Raw genomic sequence first — 20,287 nt, forward strand, 5'->3', positions numbered from 1 at the left:
TTATATGCATTCTGTCAAGTGGAAAATCTCACTGTTCTGAGAGTGTGGCCTATTGAGGAGAATGTACACTGCAGACACAGGAGTTACCCTGGAGATTCAATTCTTTGTGTGCAGCGTTCATCAAAAACAGAGCCAGGCATGGTTTTGAAAATGCCGTTGTTCTGCCTCTGGATCCACGCGTTGTCTTCCCATGTAGGATGATCTGGGCGTGCCAGGACAGGCAGGGCTGTTCATGTGCAGGCCTGACCCCACTGTGCTTCTCCGTCAATGGAAACTGGGAGGGAGGCTTGAGCTGAGGAAGTGACACCTGGGGCCTTGTTCTCCCTACCACATGGAGCCCATGCCACGTGGAATACCCTTAAAACCCCACTAGTATCTTATTAAATGACTGCAACATCGTTGGCATCTGAATAATAGGCTCACATTCTTAATCTCATGTGAACCCCACAACCACCCCAGGAGATGCCAGGGAAGGTGGTGACGGTCCTCATAAACACAGAGGAAGCACACTCCCTGCATTTCTGCCCCTGCCCATGATAGGAAGGGATGGGCAGCTGGGTTTCTGGTCCTGGCCAGCGACTGGCATAGGGATAGGCAGACCAAAGCCATGTGAAGTCCAGGTGACATGAGGGAGTGTCTTCTGTGGGAGAGGGAGGAGCTTCTGATAATGATTTTCCTGGCCCTGAGACCAAACCTCAGGAGACAAAGGGGTCCCGCTCCCTCCTCTGGCCGCGGTCATGTCTGGATGCGTGGTGAGGAGATGCCTGCAGCATCTGCAGCTCGAGTGTGGGCTGGCTCTGTGTGTTGTTGGCAGGCAGCAGAGCGCACAGGTGCAGGGAGCAGGTCCTGACGGCGCCACAGAGCTCTGCTCTCACCGAGTCTGGACTTGTGCCACCTGGGACTGCCTGTCCCCAGGAGGTAAATGCTTCCTACGGCTAACACTGGCTGGTTTTGCATCTTCTTTCCCTACTATCACAAATACTTCAGTTAATATAACAGAAATGGTGGCGGATTTGCTGAGCTTACAAAGCTTAGAAGGTTTGAGACTTCAACTGAGGTCTTCTGAATTTAAATCTAGCATTCCTTCTGTTGCACTGGCGGACACACTCTATTTCCAGTACGTCTGTGCAGGACCTGCCAGGGCTGACCCATAACCTCCAGGCCTCTCTCCGGGGCCTCTCCAGGTCCTCCTTTCTGGAGCCTCCTCTCCGTGGCCTCCTGTCTTTGGCCTCCTCTCCGCTTTGGTATCAGCCTTGCCTGTCTCATTTCGCTGACCAATAAGACAGGAGGGGCCTGTGTAGGAGCCTTTGCCATAGCCTTTGCCTTCGTCATCGAAATGTGTTGGTGCCAGTTCTCCTCCCTGCCCTCCTGCCTTAGATGTGGCTGGGAAGCCATCCTGTGACGGGAGGGAGAGGCTGAGAACAGTGGAGACCTGCCTGACAGTAGCAGGCCTAGCACCAGCTCCCCGCCCTCTGTCTCCAGGCTTCTCCTTACAGGGGAGGAGGTGGTCGCGCATGTGTCTAAGTGCTGTTCATCAGGTTTCTGTTGCCCGTAAAGCATCCTTTAAAGAAACAGGGCTCTGTGCGACTTAACGAGTTGATGTCCTGCCTCCCAGGCTATGAGTCTGTGAGAAGGCCGAAGGACTTCTGCAAGGGGATGGCTGAGAAGGAGGGCCCTCGGGGAGGGGGGCCAGGCAATTCAGACACATCCGGTTGCAGGAGGGCCTCTGGGGGAGAGCAGCCCCTCTGGTGTCACCCACACGACACTTCTGAGAAGATGCGTGGATGTCTGATGTCTAAAGGCTGAGCAGTCACCCCCATGACATAAGCCAGCCCTGCCCTTGCCTGTCCTCAGCCGCATCTCCCTTTCCAAGGAAAGAGCTGTGTCCACAGCGCTCCCCACTTGCCCTCATCCTCACCCAGCCTTCCTCATGCAGGCCCCAGGCGGTACACAGCCTCTCCTCCAGATCCTTCAACATCCTTTCCTCCTCCCCATTCCTTTCCCTGAGTCCAGAGTGCTCAGGACCAAAATAGCCTCCGGAGCAGCTCACCTTGGCAACCTGCAAAAGGAAACGAAAAGATCCTTCTGTTTCCTGGGAAGTGGTCCCTTGCAGATCAGGAATCCACGCCCACAGCAGACAGGGTGAGATGCCCTCCACCTGGGCAGGACCTGCCTGCAAAACTATCATTTTAATTGGAAAATGGGCATTTTTTCAATCACTAATCCTTAATGGGAGAGAAAATAAGTGGAGTCTTTTATTTTCAGCACTCACGCAAGTTGCTGAATATGAACTTGGACCATGGGTTGGGCTCCACTCGTGACGTCCTGGAGTTAGCAGGGTTTAGGGTACAGGCTGATGCTGTCCTGGTACCCAGGTGCATTCATGGGGCTGAGCAGGGCAGGGCCTGCTGAGGAACATCGGCTTCTTTGTGGGAAGAGACTTGTCAGACAATGAGAAATGATGGCCACGTAAGATGGCTTGGCAAGGGTGTGGAGTCTCACTGGGTAGGTCTCCTGGCCAGGGAAGGAGTGGGGTTGGCAGGCAGGATGATGGGATAGAAGGGTTGGTGCAACAGTGCCCAGAGGGGGCTGTCTGGGCCAGCACTGCCCCGAAGACTCGCATATCGCAGCGGCTCCAGGCCTTTCAGACACTGCATGGCTGTCTACGGAAAGGCCTGGGGCAGCCTGAGCCCCACCTCTCACTGACCTTCCTCTGGAGCCAGAATGGTTCATGGTCAGGACTCGCCACTTCCCGGCCTGACACCTGGGCACACTGCTCACCCTGTCTGTGCTGTGTCTTCATGGGGACGTGGGGCCTCCACCTGCTCTGTTATTCATGTTGTCCAGCCTCTGAAAGGTTTCTCCCTCACACTGACATGCTGTAGGCAGCTCCAGGGCAGTGTTGCACAGTTCACCCATCCTCCATAGAAGGAGAGAGAGATGGAGATGGAAGGCGACTCTTCCTCAACTGTGTGTGCATGGACATCAGGACTCAGCTAAACTGGCTGAGCCTGAATCACGTGCCTGTTCGTGAACACTGACCACGATGGCTGGGAGTGACGGAGGAGGCTCCTGGGCCTTCCCTGGGTGTGAGTGTGTGTGGGGGTTGGATCTCATGACCCACGTGGCCATCTTGGCCCTATTGCTCACCAGGCTGCGAGGATGGCATGCATGCATGTGTGCACAGTCATAAAAGCTTACCCAGAGAGGCGTTTTATGTCAAGGAGATGCCACTGGTGAAGACGTGAAGGAAAGGGGTTCCACCTGGTTGTTTTTACCTGTCCTTTCATTCACTGAAAGAGTTTCCTAGTGTTTGGGCCTGGAGTCCGGAGGAAGGTGGTTCCTGTCTGAGACTGCATTCCTGAGGGACACACGTTCTGGGCTTTGGTCGTTGGCCCCGCTTGTGTTTTTCTCTAAAAGACACACAGCCCCACCGTGACTTGCCCATTCTCCTTACCTTTCCTCCACTCTGCTAAATACAGTAGCCATGGTCTTATCCATAAATGAATCATGGTATTTGCAATCAGTGAGCTTATTTTTTGCCTGCGTGTGTGTGTGTTTCCAGATATTTACAAAGCGGTCACTTTGACGATAAAATAATCATCAAATCAAAGCCTGTGAGATGATCTAAATATTACAAACCAAAGAGAACAGAAGCTTACCACCAAGATGAACTGGGATTTTGTTTTTAAATTTTGACTTTAGGTAACGGGACACTGATTGGCGCATCGGCAAACGTCGTGTGTGCAGGGATTGCAGAACAGCATGGATATGGGTTCTCCTTCATGGAATTTTTCAGGTACTTTTAAACTCACTTTAAATTTTCTGTTAAACTGTCTAGTTCCTAAGCTTACTTAATTTTAAAAAAACACATTAAATGCTAAAATAAACATATTTTTAGCAAGTAGAGAGACTGTGGTGTAGGGGAGATTAGCTCAGAAAAAAATACATTAAAAATTTATTGCTGGAGGCTCACACCTGTAATCCTAGCACTTTGGGAGGGTGAGGCGGGTGGATTGCCTGAGCTAAGGAGTTTGAGACCAGCCTGGGTAACATGGTGAATCCCCAACATGGTGAAAACACAAAAAAAATTAGCTGGGTGTGGCAGCATGTACCTGTAATCCCAGCTACTTGGGAGGCTGAGGCAGGAGAATTGCTTGAACCTGGGAGGTGCAGCTGAGATCGCACCACTGCACTCCAGCCTGGGCGACAAGTGAGACTCTGTCTCAAGAAAAAAAAAATTGCTGGAATTAGCTCCATAACACAGAGGATGGTTCAGATATCCTGGATGACTCAGGTTGAGTCAGGGGGCCAGGAAATGACTGTGGGCTTGCCAGGTATTTCATGTGGCTGTCCTCTTGAAAATTCCTGTGGGAACTTGTGCCCTGACTGTCCACCAAGTCGGTGCTGGATTGCACAGTCCCTGCTAGCAAAGACCCCGTAATGTTGCAGACTGAAGCCAGGGTGGCGGAATGGGGGCAGCCTGGCAGTGGCGTCCCTCTCTTGTGTGGGCACCTCTCAGGAGGACTGTGCAGAGATGAGGTCCTCGGTGGGGGCGTCCAGCGGATGCCTGCAGAGTAGAGCCTGCTCTAGGAGGAGCTGGGTCCACGCTGGGGCCCTGACGGCCAGCACGTCTGCGTGTGAGTGGCACACTGCACATTGCAAACAGGTGAGGGGGCAGAATGGAGGCTGGTGCTGTTAAAATGAACTTCATTCGTTTGGTGTCGAGCAAGTTTCCTGTGGAGTTCTTTGTACATTTGCACGGGGTGTATGCACAATGATGGTTCACAGAACCAGCCTCGGGTAAAGATTTGGAACCTCAACTTTGGTTGAGTGGCAGAGAACCCTGTAGCCAGCGGAGACAGCGATCCCTGCACCAGGCACTGCTGCCTGGGGCTGGCTTGGGAACAGAACCCTGGCCATCATACCCAGGTGAGGACCTATACACAGAAGGCTCTTTGAACACTAGCACGTTGGCTTGTGCCAGACTTATTATATTGGCCATTTCCATGGTTCTTAAGACACTAGTAATACCTGGTAATTTTGCTGAGGCATTAATTTCAATGACAGTCCTGGGTGACTTGGGTGTGAGCCTCAGGGGACGCTGAATGTGCATCTCCCGGTGGGACTCTGGGCATATCGCTGACCCTGTCACTAAGGGACAGGGTTCAGAACTTAATGCCTGACCCACTTCTTTCTGTTTGGACTCTCCTCTGCCTCTGCTGAGCATAAAAGAAATCATCCTGTCAGTTAAACAAGAATTATCTTAATGAGAACAGCATTGATTACAGCAAATATAGCAGTGGCCTTTGCAGGGTGGCCTACCACACACTGCCATCTTCTCATCTTTGCCCTATGGTCAGTGAGGGTCAGAGCCAGAGCACAGCCAAGAGAGGGGATCAGAGACAAGCATGCTGAGTGGGCAGCAGGAGGAGATTCAGTTCACCCTCTCTACCAGCTCTGCCTCCTTCATTTGGGCCGGGCTCCCAACTTCTGCAGCGCTGGAAGGCCGTCGTTCTCACGTCCTCCATCTCCTCTTCTTTGGTTGGCCAAGCATACTATACACTGGCCCCTCTACTTCCTGGCAACCCATAGGCTGGATTTCAGAGAGCAGGAAAACCTCATGGCTTTTTGCAACACCAGTTGGTCTCACAAGTAGGCATGGGAGGCCTGGGCATTAGTATTTTTTTTAAAAGAAGGTTTTTAGGCCACCCCAGTCTGATCTTTTCCCAAGTAGCACTTCGGAATAATAACCAGGGCATCTGCCCAACTGAAAGGGTTTGCATCCACTCCACCTGGGACATGTAAAGTGCCTGAGGTTCAGCTCCAGTGGGTGATGCATGTGGGCACTGAACTTTTCACATAGTTCTTGCATTTGGTGTGCAGTGTGTGACACACATATGCGTGTGTGTGTGTGTGCATGTGTGCAGTTACTGTGGTGAACGGCTAGTATGACAGGAAGTCAGTGGCCTCAGACAGCTTGGGCAAGACTGCCAGTTGTCTCCCTGAAAGCTCATTAGTCCCAGCCTTATGAATCACATGCATCTTCTTGGATGGAGAGTGTGTCCTTGTGGTGAGTGGTCAACAGAGTTCCTTCCTTGTTTTTGCCTGGTTCCAGTTCTTCCAGCTGTGACCACCCTTTTTGCCAGTCCTTGCTGTGCAGAAATCAGAGCAGTTTTTGCCCAGGGAATGGTTATCTAATTGTGGTAGGGCCTTTATTTGCATGAATTGCTTAATTTGCAATTGCACATGCACTAATTTGACTTTTATCTAACTCAAAGATTTATTTTCATAAAAGGGGGCTTCCTGTGATACACAGTGCAGAATGTTTTAAAACATTACCATTTCCCTCATGATGTAGATAAGTATTTAATGGAAAATATGTAAACGAATAAAATACAAAAGTAACCTATAATTTTGCTACCTAGAAATAGCCACTGATCATAATTTGGTGTGTTTTCTTACATTTTTCCTGTCTACCATAGATTACATATTTTTTACAAAGCCTTTGAATCACATCGTGTCCTACCTTTTATTCTTTATACTCTATTGTGAGCATCTTACCAGGACATAAATTGTCCTTCCAAAATAGAATAGCTGTGCCTACAACAGGCAGATATATCCCAGTTTATTTTACATTGAGGCATTGAGGTTGCTTGCTGTTTCTTATTATGGTGTGATAAATATCTTTATAGATAAAACCTTGTTTCATTTCTGATAATTGAAGATAAATTTTCTGACATAGAACCGCTGGTTAAATGAGTGATGTTTTAAGAATCCAGATAAATATTGACAAGCTGGCATCCAGAAATGTTGCTCTCCACACATTTTATTGAACTTCACTGCTGAAACTCGTCACTGCCATTTGAAACGCTCAAGGTTCATCTGGCTGGCTAACAATAGACTCATGTTTTGTTTTAATTAATTCTACTGAGATTGTACTCTTTCTGTATAAGCATTGAATATTTGCATTTCTTATTTTGTAAACTTTCTATTCATATCTTTTGCCTTTGTCTTTCTCTTGAGAGATGAATTTTCTTATTTTTCAGAGGCTCTCTTGCATCTACAGAAATCAGTTCTGATGTATATGTTGTGACTATTTTTAAGCTTATTTTTGTATTTTAAATTTTGCAAAGGAATTTTAGATATTCTATAGTCAAAATGGATAAACTTTAGCTCCATTTTTATCTATACTTTTTGCTTTCATTAATTTTTTAAAACTTTTTCTTTCAAGATAATTGTAGATTCATGTGCAGTTGTAAGAAATAAGAGAGATTCTGTGAGCCCTTTGTGCAGAAACCCCTGATAGTAAAATCTTGACAAACTATAGTAGAAGATCACAGCCAGGATGCTGCCATTGATGTGGTCAAGGCACAGAAGAGTTCCATTGCTACAAGGCACCCTTATGCTGGCCTTTTCCAGCCAGCTCTGCATCCCTCCCACCTCTACCCCTGCCCCAATCTCTTTTCCATCTCTAACATTTTGTCATTACAAGAATGCTACATAAATGGAATTATACAACACATGACCTTTTTGTATTGGCTGTTTTCACTCAGCATCATTGTCTAGCAATTCATCCAAGTTGTTTCACATGCCAGTATTTGATTTCTTTGCATTGCACTCCATGGTATGGATGGACCACAGTTTGTTTAGTCATCTCCTCCCTGAAGAACACCTGACTTGTTTCCAGTTTGGGGCTTTTACGAATAAAGCAGATAGGACATTTTCTCCCAGTCTGTAGACTGTTCATCCACTTAACAGGTTCTTATACAAAGCAAAAGTTTTGAATCTTAATGAGGCCCAGTGTGTCAAAAAATTTTTTAATGTGTTGTGTTTTTGGTGTCAAAAGCATGACAACAGGAGAACTTTTTACCTAGCCCTAGATATTTTTCAAAGATTATCTCCTATGCCCTTTTTTCCCCCAAATTTTATTGATTTACATGTTACATTTAAGTTCATGTTCCATTTTGAGTTAAGTTTCATATAAGGTGTGAGGTTTAGATCAAGGTTTTATTTTATTTTATTTTTGCCTATGGATATCGCTGCACTCTAGCACTGTTTGGTACAAAGGCTATGGTTCCTCCGCTGAGTTGCTGTTGCAGCTGTCACTCATCAGCTGAGTGCATCTTTGTGGATCTGTTCCTGGGTTCTGTGTTCTGGTGTATTGATCTGGATGGCTGTCCTTCCCCAGTACTGCACTGTCTTGATTACTGGAGCTACGAGAGACAACATACTGGATTACACTTTTATTAGGATCAGAAATATTGGAATAGACACATAATTTAAAATTACCCTAAAATATTGGTATTGAGAGGTCTGCAAATATTTTCTTAGAATTATTTTTAAATTTTGTCTGTTTTGGTGGTTATTTCCCCCTTGTCATTTCTTATCTGTGGATTTGTTTTTGATTAGTGGCTTGTGATTCATCTAGTTCTGTTTTATTTTTCAAAAAATAAGACTTTGATGTATTTCTTAGGTCTAGTTTTCTATTTGCTGCCTTGTTCATTGCTGCATTTTTCTTTATCATTCCCTTCCTAGTGCTTTCTCTTGGTTTACTTTGCTGTTCTTTAGTTTTTTCAAATTTCGAATTTATTTCATTTATTTTTATTTGTTTGTTTTATTTGCCATAAGTGTTTAGGCTATGCTTTTTCCTCTGAACACTGCTTTAACTGTATTCCATGGAGTTTAATATATAATGCTTCCATTATCATTATTTCTAGGATTTCTGTATTTTCAGTGTGGCTTGCCTTTCATCTGAATTGGATGTTTAATAACAGTTCTTTTCAATTTTCAGTTTGAAGAATCTTTTTATTTATTTTATTAATTTCTATTTTGATGGAACTTACCTCTGGCTTCTTTGTGACCAAATTTGATCATATTTTATATGTGCATTCTCTATTGTTATGGTATAAACTTACATATTTCTCAAATCTACCCAATGATTATACTAGGTCGTTTATATCCTTACTTATTTTTGTCCACTAAATCTGTCCTGTACTTAAAGTGGCATGTTAAGTATTTCCTGTTACAAGTGTGTCTCTTTATTTCTCCTTGAATCTCTTACTGTTTATCTTTGAAAGGTGGTTACTGTGTTATTTGGTGGATACATATTTATCATTGTTCTATCTCCACTGTGAGTCGGAGGCTTTTAGCACTGTTAAACATCCCCTCTGTCATGCTTAATGCTCTTTGACTTGATTGTACTTTATTCAGTATTGGAATCACAAATCATTTGCTCAGCTTTTAGCCTTTCTAAATCACTTGGTTTTAGGTGTCTCTCGTATAGACTGTTGAGACTTGCTTTGTGAATCAAAATAAAAGTGTTGTTTTCTTTTAATAAATGAATTTAGTCCACTCACATTTATTGATATGACTCACACATTTTCCATATTATAGGTTTTATGTATATTTTAGTTGCTATGTTTCTGTATTTGTATATCTTTTTTTGCTTTTATTTTCTAAAATTTTTCTTTGCAATTTGAAAGGTTTGTATTTTGATCTAGTGATTACCTTTGTTCTTATGCTTTTTCACTTGTCTTTAGTCTTCTGTTTTCTTACGTAGTCTTTTATACCTTGTTTGTCTATCTTTAATGATAACCTTTGACTTCTACCTCTTGCCTAAATGATAAGTTTATTCTACAGTACTTTTAAGCACTGATAAGTTTATTCTACAGTACTTTTCTCTTCCCTTCTTTCTCCATGCACTTACTAATTGAAGTATTTCTGCTTTCAAAGCATGTAACATCATTCATTTTTCCTCCATCCCCCATTGTTCTATGCTTGTTTCTCTTAGATCCATGATTAAGTTTATTAGATGCTCACCATTGGCCCTTTTGCTGAAGTGTTCCTGCCTTTTGACAGGTGAAGCTAATCTTTGAGAGCCCAAGATCAGCTCCTGGGTACAGTACCCCTGAGCTTTTGTAGGTTTAAGGCTGCGTTCTACATCCTTAACATTTGACAGGACACTTTGCTTCCTAATACACCCTTGGTTCACACATACCTTCTTTGGGTTTCATGAAGGTGTTACTCCATTGTGGCCTCAGCTGTATGTGTGTGTGAGATGTGTGATGGCAGCCCAGTTCTCTTACATTTGAGGTTATTTGATCATTTTGCTACAGGCTTGGAGGGTTTTACAAATTTATCTTCAGTCTAATAGTTTTACTAAGATATTCCCAGGTATCCCTTGGGTATCCATGGGCCTAACATGTAGCATTATGTCTTCTTTTGAGTCCAGAAAGGTTTCTTGGATCAGAGTTTTATGTATTTGTTATATTTTACGATTTCATGGATCTCTTTATGTTGAGTCTCACTGACCTGGCTTCCATTTCAACCACTTTCTTTCTGGCTTGTTTTACTACTCAGTTTGTTTTTGGCCTCCTGTTTGCTTTCTTTCTTTAATGCCCCTGATTACATTTTCTTTTGATTATAGTCTTCCTGGAACACCTTATAATTTAATCTTCATTTCTGACATGATTTGGTGTTTTTCTTTGGCTTCTCATTTTATTCTTCATGTTTTTGTCATTTTCTGCTTTCAGCATTTGGGTTTTGGATTCAGGTTGTTTTTGCACATCCCAGTGCTTATCTGAGGGTATGGAATTCAGTATAGAGTGTTGTATGCGGTTTTGTGTTTCCTGGTTTACGTGTGGCTTGCTGGGGAAATCTTTACCAGCTTCAGTATTTAGATTCTCATGCTCTGTTTTATTATTAGGAAAGCCTTGCACAGGGGCAGTCAGCTTTCGGCCATGTACTTGTGGACAGGGTGGCCAGCCGGAGTCAGTTCCAGGATTCTTAGTTTGAGAAGATTCCTATTCTTTGGTCAGTGTGGTGGAGAGCAGTCTCTGTAACAGCCTTTTTTTTTTTCCAGTTGTGGGGCATGTCCATTCATTTTTGGTTCCTTTTGTCTTACAGGATTCTGCATTCCACCCCCTCCCGCCCTCACCGTTTTTCCCCTTCCCCTGCCAGGCTTTGTTGGGCACGCCTGGCTGCCAGTTCGCTGTTTCTCTTGCGGATGATACGTACCTGCCTGTCACCTGGAGCCCAGTGTATGTCAATGTCTTTTCTCCATAGTCTATACACAAATCCACTAGGATCGTTTTCCAGTGGTTTTATGCTTAGGTTGGCCTTCCTACTTCTGGCTGTTACATTCCTCAATTTTAGAATTTTTATTTCTTTCTTCTCTTTTTCATGAAAATTATCTGGATTTTTCTGGCTCCTTGCAAGGGTGTGGGGCAGGGGCCTGAGAGACAGCTTGGCTGGGAATTGGTGTTTTCTTCTTTACTGCCAAGTAATAATGTGGAGTTTATAGTGCTCTCCATCTTCTAGTTATGTTGAAAGGCAGGCTGTCCATGTGGCTTAATCTACATTTCTTGTTGATCTGTGGAGTTTATTGTGAGCAGATGCAGCGATGTGGCATTGGGTGGCTGTCAGTACCTTGCCTACCAGAAGCAAGACAGTGGCATCGCTAATCCACAGTCCAGAACTCGTTCTTTCTGCCATGCCTGAGGAATCTTCTTTGCGGCTCTTCCTAGGGAGGATATGGTTTTATTTTGCTCCACTGGAGAAAATGACTTTCTGACTAGTTATGCTAATGCTAGATTCCCTCATTGGGCAGAAACATAGTCTCCAGGACATTCCTCCGTGGGGACCAGGCCATACCATTTCAGTGCCACCCACATAAGATACACCAGTCAATTAAAGAGTGTCTCATTAATTGATAATGCCGATTTTTACTATTTCTTTAAACATAGAGACACATTAAGTTGAATTTTATTGTGGAATTTAGCTTCCAGTAAAGCTTTTGTCACCTCATTTTGTTTTCTTTTGTGGTTTCTTAGAACATAGCTAATTATTGTGAGGCTTTAAAAACATCAAGTTGATAAATTAAATGAAAGAGTGAAAAAATATCTAGAGAATAAACCACCTAGAAAATACTGTATTTGAAGCAATATTTGAAAATGACTTGGCTTTGTTCAGTGTGATTCAAAGGGATCATTACCATTGACTAACAGTAAACATAATAAAATTCTTTGTAGATTTATAAAGCCCTCATTCTGTCTGCTGCTTCAAGGGTAGCCAGGCAGACATTCATATTTTCTCAAAGGTCAAAACAGATGCTAATGTAATATTGGGTGCCTTTTCAAAGGTTAATCTCTGTATTGATCACAGTGCTGTAAACTCACTGAACCAGAGTCAAATACTTTCTTTTCCTCTGAGGGTTAAAATCATGAATGTGAGATCAATATTTTCTGAATGTAAATTTCAAAGTTAGTCTCATCTGCATGTTACATTTGCTAAAGAAGAAAGAAAGAAAGAAAAGAAGGAAGGAAGGAAGGAAAGAGCAGAAAGAAAAGAAAAGAAAGAGAAAACCAGGCTATTTTTCTTGCAGCTCTCATCTGGTTAGAGCAGAAATGGGCCTTAGACTTCTCAAAGCAGGGTGATCCTCTGTGTCTGAAGGAAAACTTAAAGCCACTCACCCCCTGCCCTTTTCCCTCCCTTAATGTAAACTCAAAGAACCTCTCCTGTTGGTTTGCACCTCGAAGTAAAATTTTCAGCCTTAGGATAATGCCATGTGGGTAGATTTGTATATTGAACCCTTCTAATCAGTGGCCCTGAGGATGGTTACAATGAGTGGGGCAGGAGCTGAGAGCTAAGAGCATCGCAGGGCTGTCTGAGGCTCCTGAAGGCCAGAGAGTCCTGGACAGTCTGAGAGAGCCACGAGAACCATAAATACTTGTCAGGAGGGTGTCAGGAGAGCTGGTGCAGAAGAGGTTCTAAGTGTAGTGATTTTATTTGTGTTGATGGAAATAATGGCTCCACTTTGATTCGGGGTGACCACCTCCCCTCCACTGTATACTTTTCAGGAAGCAATGCCCCACAACCTCAGTACTGCGAGAGGCACGCAGACCACTAGGGGAGAATGGGAGGATGACGCGGAGCCCAAGACAGAAGATCAGCCCAGCACACTGTTGCTGAGGTGCTGGAGAATGAGGGCCTCACACTGACGGGGGCAATGATGAGAGGCCAACGCCACTGCGTACCATTGCTAGGAGCCTGAGAACAGGGCCTGCGCCTGAGGCACCAGAGCCAAGGGGAAGGCCCTGGTAAAGTCATCTGTCCCACTCACTATGGCTGCCTAACAAGTCATCCCAAAATGCACGGGCTTAAAGCAACAGTGACGATTTCACTCCCAACTCTACTGTCTTCATGGAATTTGAAAGGGCAGCTGGTCCTATTCCACTGGGGATCACCAGAGCTGGCAGAGGCTGAGGCCAGAATCATCTGGAGGCCGCTCACTTATGTCTCCTGCCCAGGTCGTGGGGGCCCAAAGAGCACGGCTGGGATGGTGGTGGGGGCCTCAGACTTCTCTCTGCATCATAGGCCCCCAGATACAGGGGAAAGAGCTTCTTGATGGGGAAGTGCGCTGTCAGGGCTGTGGGATAAAGCATGTGGGATGGAATATATTAGTGCTGGCGAATTTGGGAAATGCAACCTGCCGCATCATTTTATTTGCCCAAGACTTGTAACTCATATGATCTCATAATTCCATTTTGCTTTAGCCATTCTGGGTTGGGTTTTCTGTCACTTGTAGCTGTAAGAGCCCTAAGTGGTACAAAGGCCCAAAGAAATGTGCTGCCCTTCTTGATCTTTCTCAAGGACTCATGTTAACTGCAGTCGCTGCGGCAGCAAGTGTTGAATCATAGACTGATCTTTGCTTTCTGCGTCCCGTTATGTCCGGAAGGCCCAAGTTCCTATTGTGGAGGCTGTATCAAGAGCCAGGCCTCCTTGCTGCTGAATGTCCTAGGTCTGAGATGAGCGTGGTGCATTGCCCTGTTGGCTTAGCTTGTGATTCACTTATCAGCAGTTAGGAGATGGCGCTTGTCAGCATGAGGAGCAGGTGCCTGTGCAGCGCCTTGTGTTTACCGCGGCTGAGTCCCCAGCCTTGACAGGAGCCACTAGTTACCATGGAAGGTGGGTGACAGGGGCTGACTTAGCAACATTCTGCCAGCACCAGCAAGTGGCTTTTTCTACTCCTCACTCCAGCTGATCCTTTAATTTTCCAACACCAATTAGGTATCCCACAATTCAATTCATTTCTAATACCAATTACCCGGAGCTATTGTCAGAGCACAGCCTAAGGGCTCTGTCCCTCATCGGTGCCCTCAATTCAGACACAGCTATCAGTCACAGGTATCAGGCACTCACACTTGTGCAGCTTGGCTACAAATCACGGTTCCTGCAACCCCTCACCTCAGGTTCAATAATTCGCTGGAATGACTCAGAGAACTCAGGAAAGCATGTTACCTACCTTTACTACTTATTTTAAAGGGTATTATAAAGGGTTCAAATGAAAAGCCAGATGAGGAAGTGCATAGGTGAGGTCTCTGGCAGGGTCCCAAGTGCAGGAACTTCTGTCCCCATGGAGTGCAGATGCACCACCCTCCTGACACACGGATTTGTTCACCAACATGGAGGATCCCAGAACTTCACTGCTTAGGGGGTTTGAGGCTTCATTACATTGGCACGATTGATTACATCATTGGCCATTTGTGATTGGCTCAATCTCCAGCCCTGGTTCTCTCCCTGAGGATTGGTGTGGGCACAGACGGTGGAGCTGTCAGTTTTAACTTTCTAATCATGCCTTGATCTTTCTGGCAACCAGTCTCCTCCTGAAGCCATCTAGGGCCCCCAAGAGCTGCCTCATTACAACAAAAGGAATTCCTATCCCTCTTATCACTCAGGAAATGCCAAAGGTTTTAGGAGCTCTGTGCTAGGAATAGGAACAAAGACCAAATATTTTTATTCTTCTACCATCACTAGTCAAAGGGCCCTCGAGGTGCCTGCGTTGCTTAATGGTGGGTCAGTGGGGTGTTTACGCATGATGGCACAGTTGCGTGCAGAGATCCTCCATGGATGCTGGGGTGAGATCTCCGGAGAAGCCATTAGCTGTCAGCGCTTCTTTATATGCTAGACTATAAAGTTGAAAAATGATGCTATAGAGTTGTCTAAGGGGAAATTTCTCTCTGCCTTTCCACGGATCAAATTTCCTATAACTGGAAAGAAATCCATTGGAACCACTTGTGGCCTAAATGATTGCTTTTATGTAACTTGTTTTTGGTATATTATTAATTTAATGGCAGAGAATCCTTAATTTCAATCATTAGGGAACCCAGAAAAAAAATAAGTACATTAAAATAATGTAAAACGACTTAAAAAGCCTTAAAGCGACTTCAAAGACTTAGAATGACTAAAGAGTTAGTGGGTGCAGCGCACCGGCATGGCACATGTATACATATGTAACTAACCTGCACATTGTGCACATGTACCCTAAAACCTAAAGTATAATAATAATTAATTAATTAATTAATTTAAAAAAAGAAAAATATCTCGAAGGAAAAAAAAATTAATGAAAAAAAAAAAAGAGTAAATGTCCTGGTAAAGTGCAGTAAGCTGCAGTGGGGTCAAGAGAGTCCCAAGACATCTTTAGTCTTCTTCTAAAACAATCTCAGCAAACAAGGTGCTTATCTCATAACCTCCAGACAACATAAACAATGGAGTGCAGCTCCTCATTTATGGATGACCCACATGCCGCCGGCTCCACATGTGTACTGTCACGATAGCATATTGATTGGCTAAATTTTTGGAGTAAAGGAAGCTTGGCCTAAACTTTCCTGTATAGGATATGCTATTTTGAAAAACAGTAAGATAAAACTTTTTTTATAATGCATTTAGACATGCTGACACAGATGGACGTTTCTCTACAAGGTTGTATATTTAGGGGTAACTAAAGAATTTATCAGGCTGGGTATGATGGCTCATGCCTGTAATCCCAAAACTTTGGGAGGCTGAGGCAGGCGGATCATTTGAGGTCAGGAGTTCGAGACCAGCCTTGCCAACACGGTGAAGCCCCGTCTCTACTAAAAATACAAAAAAATCAGCTGGGCGTGGTGGCATATGCCTGTAATCCCAGCTACTGGGGGAGGCTGAGGCAGAAGAATTGCACTCAGAGGGTGCAGTGACCCGAGATCGTGCTGCTGCACTCCAGCCTAGGCAACAACAACAACAACAAAATAATAAGAATTTATCAGATATTTAATCAGGCCATATTTCATGAATATTCAGTGTATTAAAATGTTTGTTCTTTTATAGTCATCCACAAAGTCAACACAGCTTTGTAACTAGCAAGAACTAGGCCTCAGTGGTGCAGTGGTGAAGCAGGCAGATACTGTGTGCTGAACTTGGAGACTCACCAGGGAGGAGCAGCAAATACAGCTAAACGTAGACCCCATAAGCCATCCCCAGTGTGGGTCAGTGGTACTGTGCTAACGGCACTAAGGTTCCCAGATAGCAAACAGCCCCGAGCAGGTGAGCTGTGCGACTTTCCCAAGGAGGAGAAACAGCCAGCATCCCTGATGGCAGGGCAAGAGGATGGCGCTGAAGATGATGGAAGGCGCCCGGCGGAGGGAGACTGTAGATGGGGAAAAACGCTGGATTTCACTCCAGGTCAGGTGGGAGCGCAGGGAAGGGCTTTAAGCAGGAAAGCCTGCAATGCGATTTTTCTTTTACAAAGACCATTCTTCCCTGCAGTGGAATGGACAGGTTAGAGGAGGACGGAGTGGCCCCGGGGAGGCCAGGTTAGAGGCTGAGGCTTGGGGCCAGTGTGTGCAGGGCAGGTGGGGAAAGGGGGCCGGTGGGGTAGGGTTTGGAGGTGGACAACGTGGATGTGAGCCATGAGGGGATGAAAACTCAAAGGCACATCAGGTGCAGGCGCAGTTTAGAGGAGAAATGCAGAGTTTGGTCTTGAGTATGTTCCAGTCCGCGTTGGTGAGGCTGCATGAGGGACGTCGGATTGGCAGGCGAGCGTGCAAGCATAGAGGTCTGGCAGGAGTCTCTGATGGAGAGGGGGGTGGTGAATGCTCAGGGAGAGAAGGCGCCTGAGCACAGGGGGCTGGAGACGGCCTCGGGAGCGGGCACTGGACGTCAGCCTGGCTGCTATGGGGAGAAAGAGGAGACGGATGCAGACACGCTGCTGGGGCCCTTGGCTGCAGGTGGCAGATGCCTTAATCAAATTCACTTGGGCGGAAAGGAACATAGACCAGAGGGTTCAGCAGCCTGGATGGGCAGTGTCTAGCTGGGCCTCGGAGGCAATAGGAGCCAGGCTGTGCTCTCTCCACCTCTCATCTCTGCCTCTCCCCACATGGGAATTCCTTACTGTGATAGAGAACGGCCGCAGGCAGCTCCAGAGACAGACCCAGACACACTCCCTCGGGAAGGGCTCTGGCTGGTCTGAGCTGGGTGCCCACTCTTGGCCGGCAGAACGGGCCTTGACTGTCACAGTGTGAATCTAGCCCAGTGCCTAGGCCAGTCACCATGGCAACACGTCCCATGTGTGGTACAGGAATGCCTCCCAGGAGGAGAGGGCTGAAAACAATCGGGTCACGTGCGCGGCAGGTACTGCAGAGGGTGGGGAAGTCTGTGCCTGTTCAGCGCTGTTGACGCCTTTGCTCTCTGTTCCCTGGAAATTTTGGAAATGCAGCTGCTTTGCTGGAGCTCCATTACTGAGCTTTATTCCAGGGGCGAGCCTGGACTCACTGGACTCAGATCCATTTTTTTTGAGACAGAGTCTCGCTCTGTCACCAGGCTGGAGTGCAGTGGCACAATCTCGGCTTGCTGCAACCTCGGACTCCCTGGTTCAAGTGATTCTCCTGCCTCAGCCTCCAGAGTAGGTGGGATTACAGGCACGCGTCACCACACCCAGCTAATTTTTATATTTTTAGTAGAGATGAGGTTTCACCATGTTGGCCAGGATGGTCTCAATCTCCTGACCTCGTGATCTGCCTGCCTCAGCCTCCCAAAGTGCTGGGATTACAGGCGTGAGCTCAGACCCATTTTATTGCATTTTTATATCTATACTTATAAGTAAAATTGGCTACAGCTTTTATTTTTGTATTATATTTGAGTTTGAAGGTTCTGTAGCTCCATCAAATGAATTGGGGAACTTTCTATATGTATGTAACTTGGAACAGGGAAATTATAGCCCCATATGAATCTGACATCTTCTTAACTGGGAGATTGTTAACCAGTCTTCCAGTCTCCTCACTGGCTATTGAATTTGTCAGGTTTCCTGTTTTCTGCATGGATCAATTTTAGTTATTTATATTTTGCTATGAAATGACTTGAAGCTTTTCACTTGTCCTTGTATCTGTGATCAAATGTCCCCTCTCAGTTGATATACACACAGTCGCACACACGTACACACATTCTTTTTCCCTTAGTGAAACTTCCCAGAAGTTGATATTTGTATTAGAAATTTCAGAAAAGAGACTTTTGGCTTTTTACTCTTTATGTAATTTGTTATTGGCTTTTTAACTATATCACTTTCAGTTTTTATTCCAATTCATCCTTCTTATCTTTAAATAATATTTGTACTCCTTTTCTATCTTATTATTTTAAGTATTTAATTTATTTATTTTCAGCTTTTTAAAAGTGAACATTTGGAATCTCATCCATTTTGATTTGGAATGCATGCTTATGTATGGTGAGACATGGATGCAGCTCACCTATAAAACGTGGGTCTCCGGCTCTCCTAAAGCTCTTCATTACTACGTTTGACTTCATCTCACTGACTTCACAAACCACCTTTATGATGAAAAAATCCCCATGGGGTTTTGAGTATGTTGGTGGGCCATCTGTTGTGTTTTATGGGGTCAGTGACATACCATGATGTTTAAATTATTTGGACTTTATAAGCTTACTCTGTGGTAGGGCAAGTACTTTGCCTTATCAGTGTTTTTCTGACTGTTCTTATTTATTTTTTATATGAATTACAGAATCATATCATTTGAATTAATTAAAAACCCAATTATTATTTTGATTGGGATTATAATAAACCTTAAAATAACCTCAAGAGAATTAACATCTTTATAATATCTTTGCTTTATAGTATTCTTTGCTTATGAGAGAAAAATACATTTGCCAGTTGAAATAGTGTGTGATAGTCCTAAAGGGTATCAACTATTTTCAGTAAGACAATCTTATATATTAAAATACCTGCAATTGGATTCCATAATCTACTTTTTCCAGGCACTATCTATCTTCTGCACCAGCCAAAGTGGAGAATCAGGTAAGGATGTGACAGGCAAGTTCTTCAGTGCCTCCTCTCTGTAGATTCGGGATGCCGAGGGAAGATGCTGATTCCTCAGTTGATGCCCCGATTTCAGTAGGGTTGCTAGGGATCCCAGTACAGGCACAAAGGCCATGTCGGCCATAGCCACAGCTCACACCTCCCATCCTGCTCCTGGAAACCCCATGTTGCTGTTGTGGATGCTGAAGCCAGCCCCCTTGACAGTGTCTCTGTGGCCCCTGTCACTGCGTATCTAGTGCTACAAGTTCCAGGCAGGTGAAGAGTTGAATAGATGAAGCCTAGACCATGTATTCTGCTTTAGGTGCAAGGAAGTCTAGAAAGTAAGTGTCTTATGCTTCAAATTCTAGGTGAGGTGTGGTTGACTCCCACCAGGTCCTTAGGTGTATGCTCTGTGTCCTTGCATTTCTGAAAGTACCTTTCATTTGTTCTGATCACTCTATCTATCTATCTATCTATCTATCTATCTATCTATCTATCTATCTATCTATCATCTATCTTCTCTTATCTCTATCAATCATCTCTCATCTAGCTGTCTGTCACCTGTCTATCTATATCTACTCATTTAGCATCTATCCATCAGCTATCATCTATCTGTCATCTACTCTAAAGCCACTTATGCCCTTGTTGTAGGTCGATTTTATTCTCTCTTCACTTCAAGTCAGTGGAAGCTGTCTGTTCACATCCAAATCCTGGTTTTTCCTTGGCTACTGCTTCCCCAAGTGTGAGCTGCTGTTTCTCTTGGGCTGCTTCCAGCTTCGTGTCCTGTTAGAAGTCACATCAGCAGTATGTTTTCAGGACAGTGCTCAGCTAGCAGCCAGGGTGGCCCCCTTCTCTGACTTCTCTGTCTCAGCAGCTCTTCTAGCATGCTTGGGAGGGCGGCAGAGCCCCAGCATTTGGCCTTTGCTCTGACTTCATGCCACGGCGAGCCAGGTCTTCTTCCTGAAGCGTGCAACCCCAGACTGACCCTCCAGGGTCTCCCAGCCCCTATCACTTGCCACTGGTTTACCCCAAGCCACATCTTCCCAGATCTGGAATAGGAGTTTGTCCCAGATAAGTAATAACCATGTTTTCTACAATCATAGTTGGTGGATATTTTTCATAATACGGATTTTCGGAGGTTGGGTCAGCTTGAAAGAGCGGTGATTT

The 20,287-nt window shown here is 45.0% G+C and overlaps 1 protein-coding gene across 1 annotated transcript in view; it reads left to right on the forward strand.

The window, feature by feature from the left end:
* The window catches only part of OCA2 (OCA2 melanosomal transmembrane protein), a 347,971-nt gene that overhangs the window by 247,226 nt on the left and 80,458 nt on the right, over positions 1-20,287 (forward strand). The window contains exon 23 of the mRNA XM_054452341.2: positions 3,706-3,799. Within this exon, the coding sequence (XP_054308316.1) occupies positions 3,706-3,799 (94 nt within the window). The remainder of the gene's footprint in view (positions 1-3,705; positions 3,800-20,287) is intronic.

This window comes from Pongo pygmaeus, chromosome 16 (genome assembly GCF_028885625.2).
Source record: "Pongo pygmaeus isolate AG05252 chromosome 16, NHGRI_mPonPyg2-v2.0_pri, whole genome shotgun sequence".
NCBI lineage: Eukaryota > Metazoa > Chordata > Mammalia > Primates > Hominidae > Pongo > Pongo pygmaeus.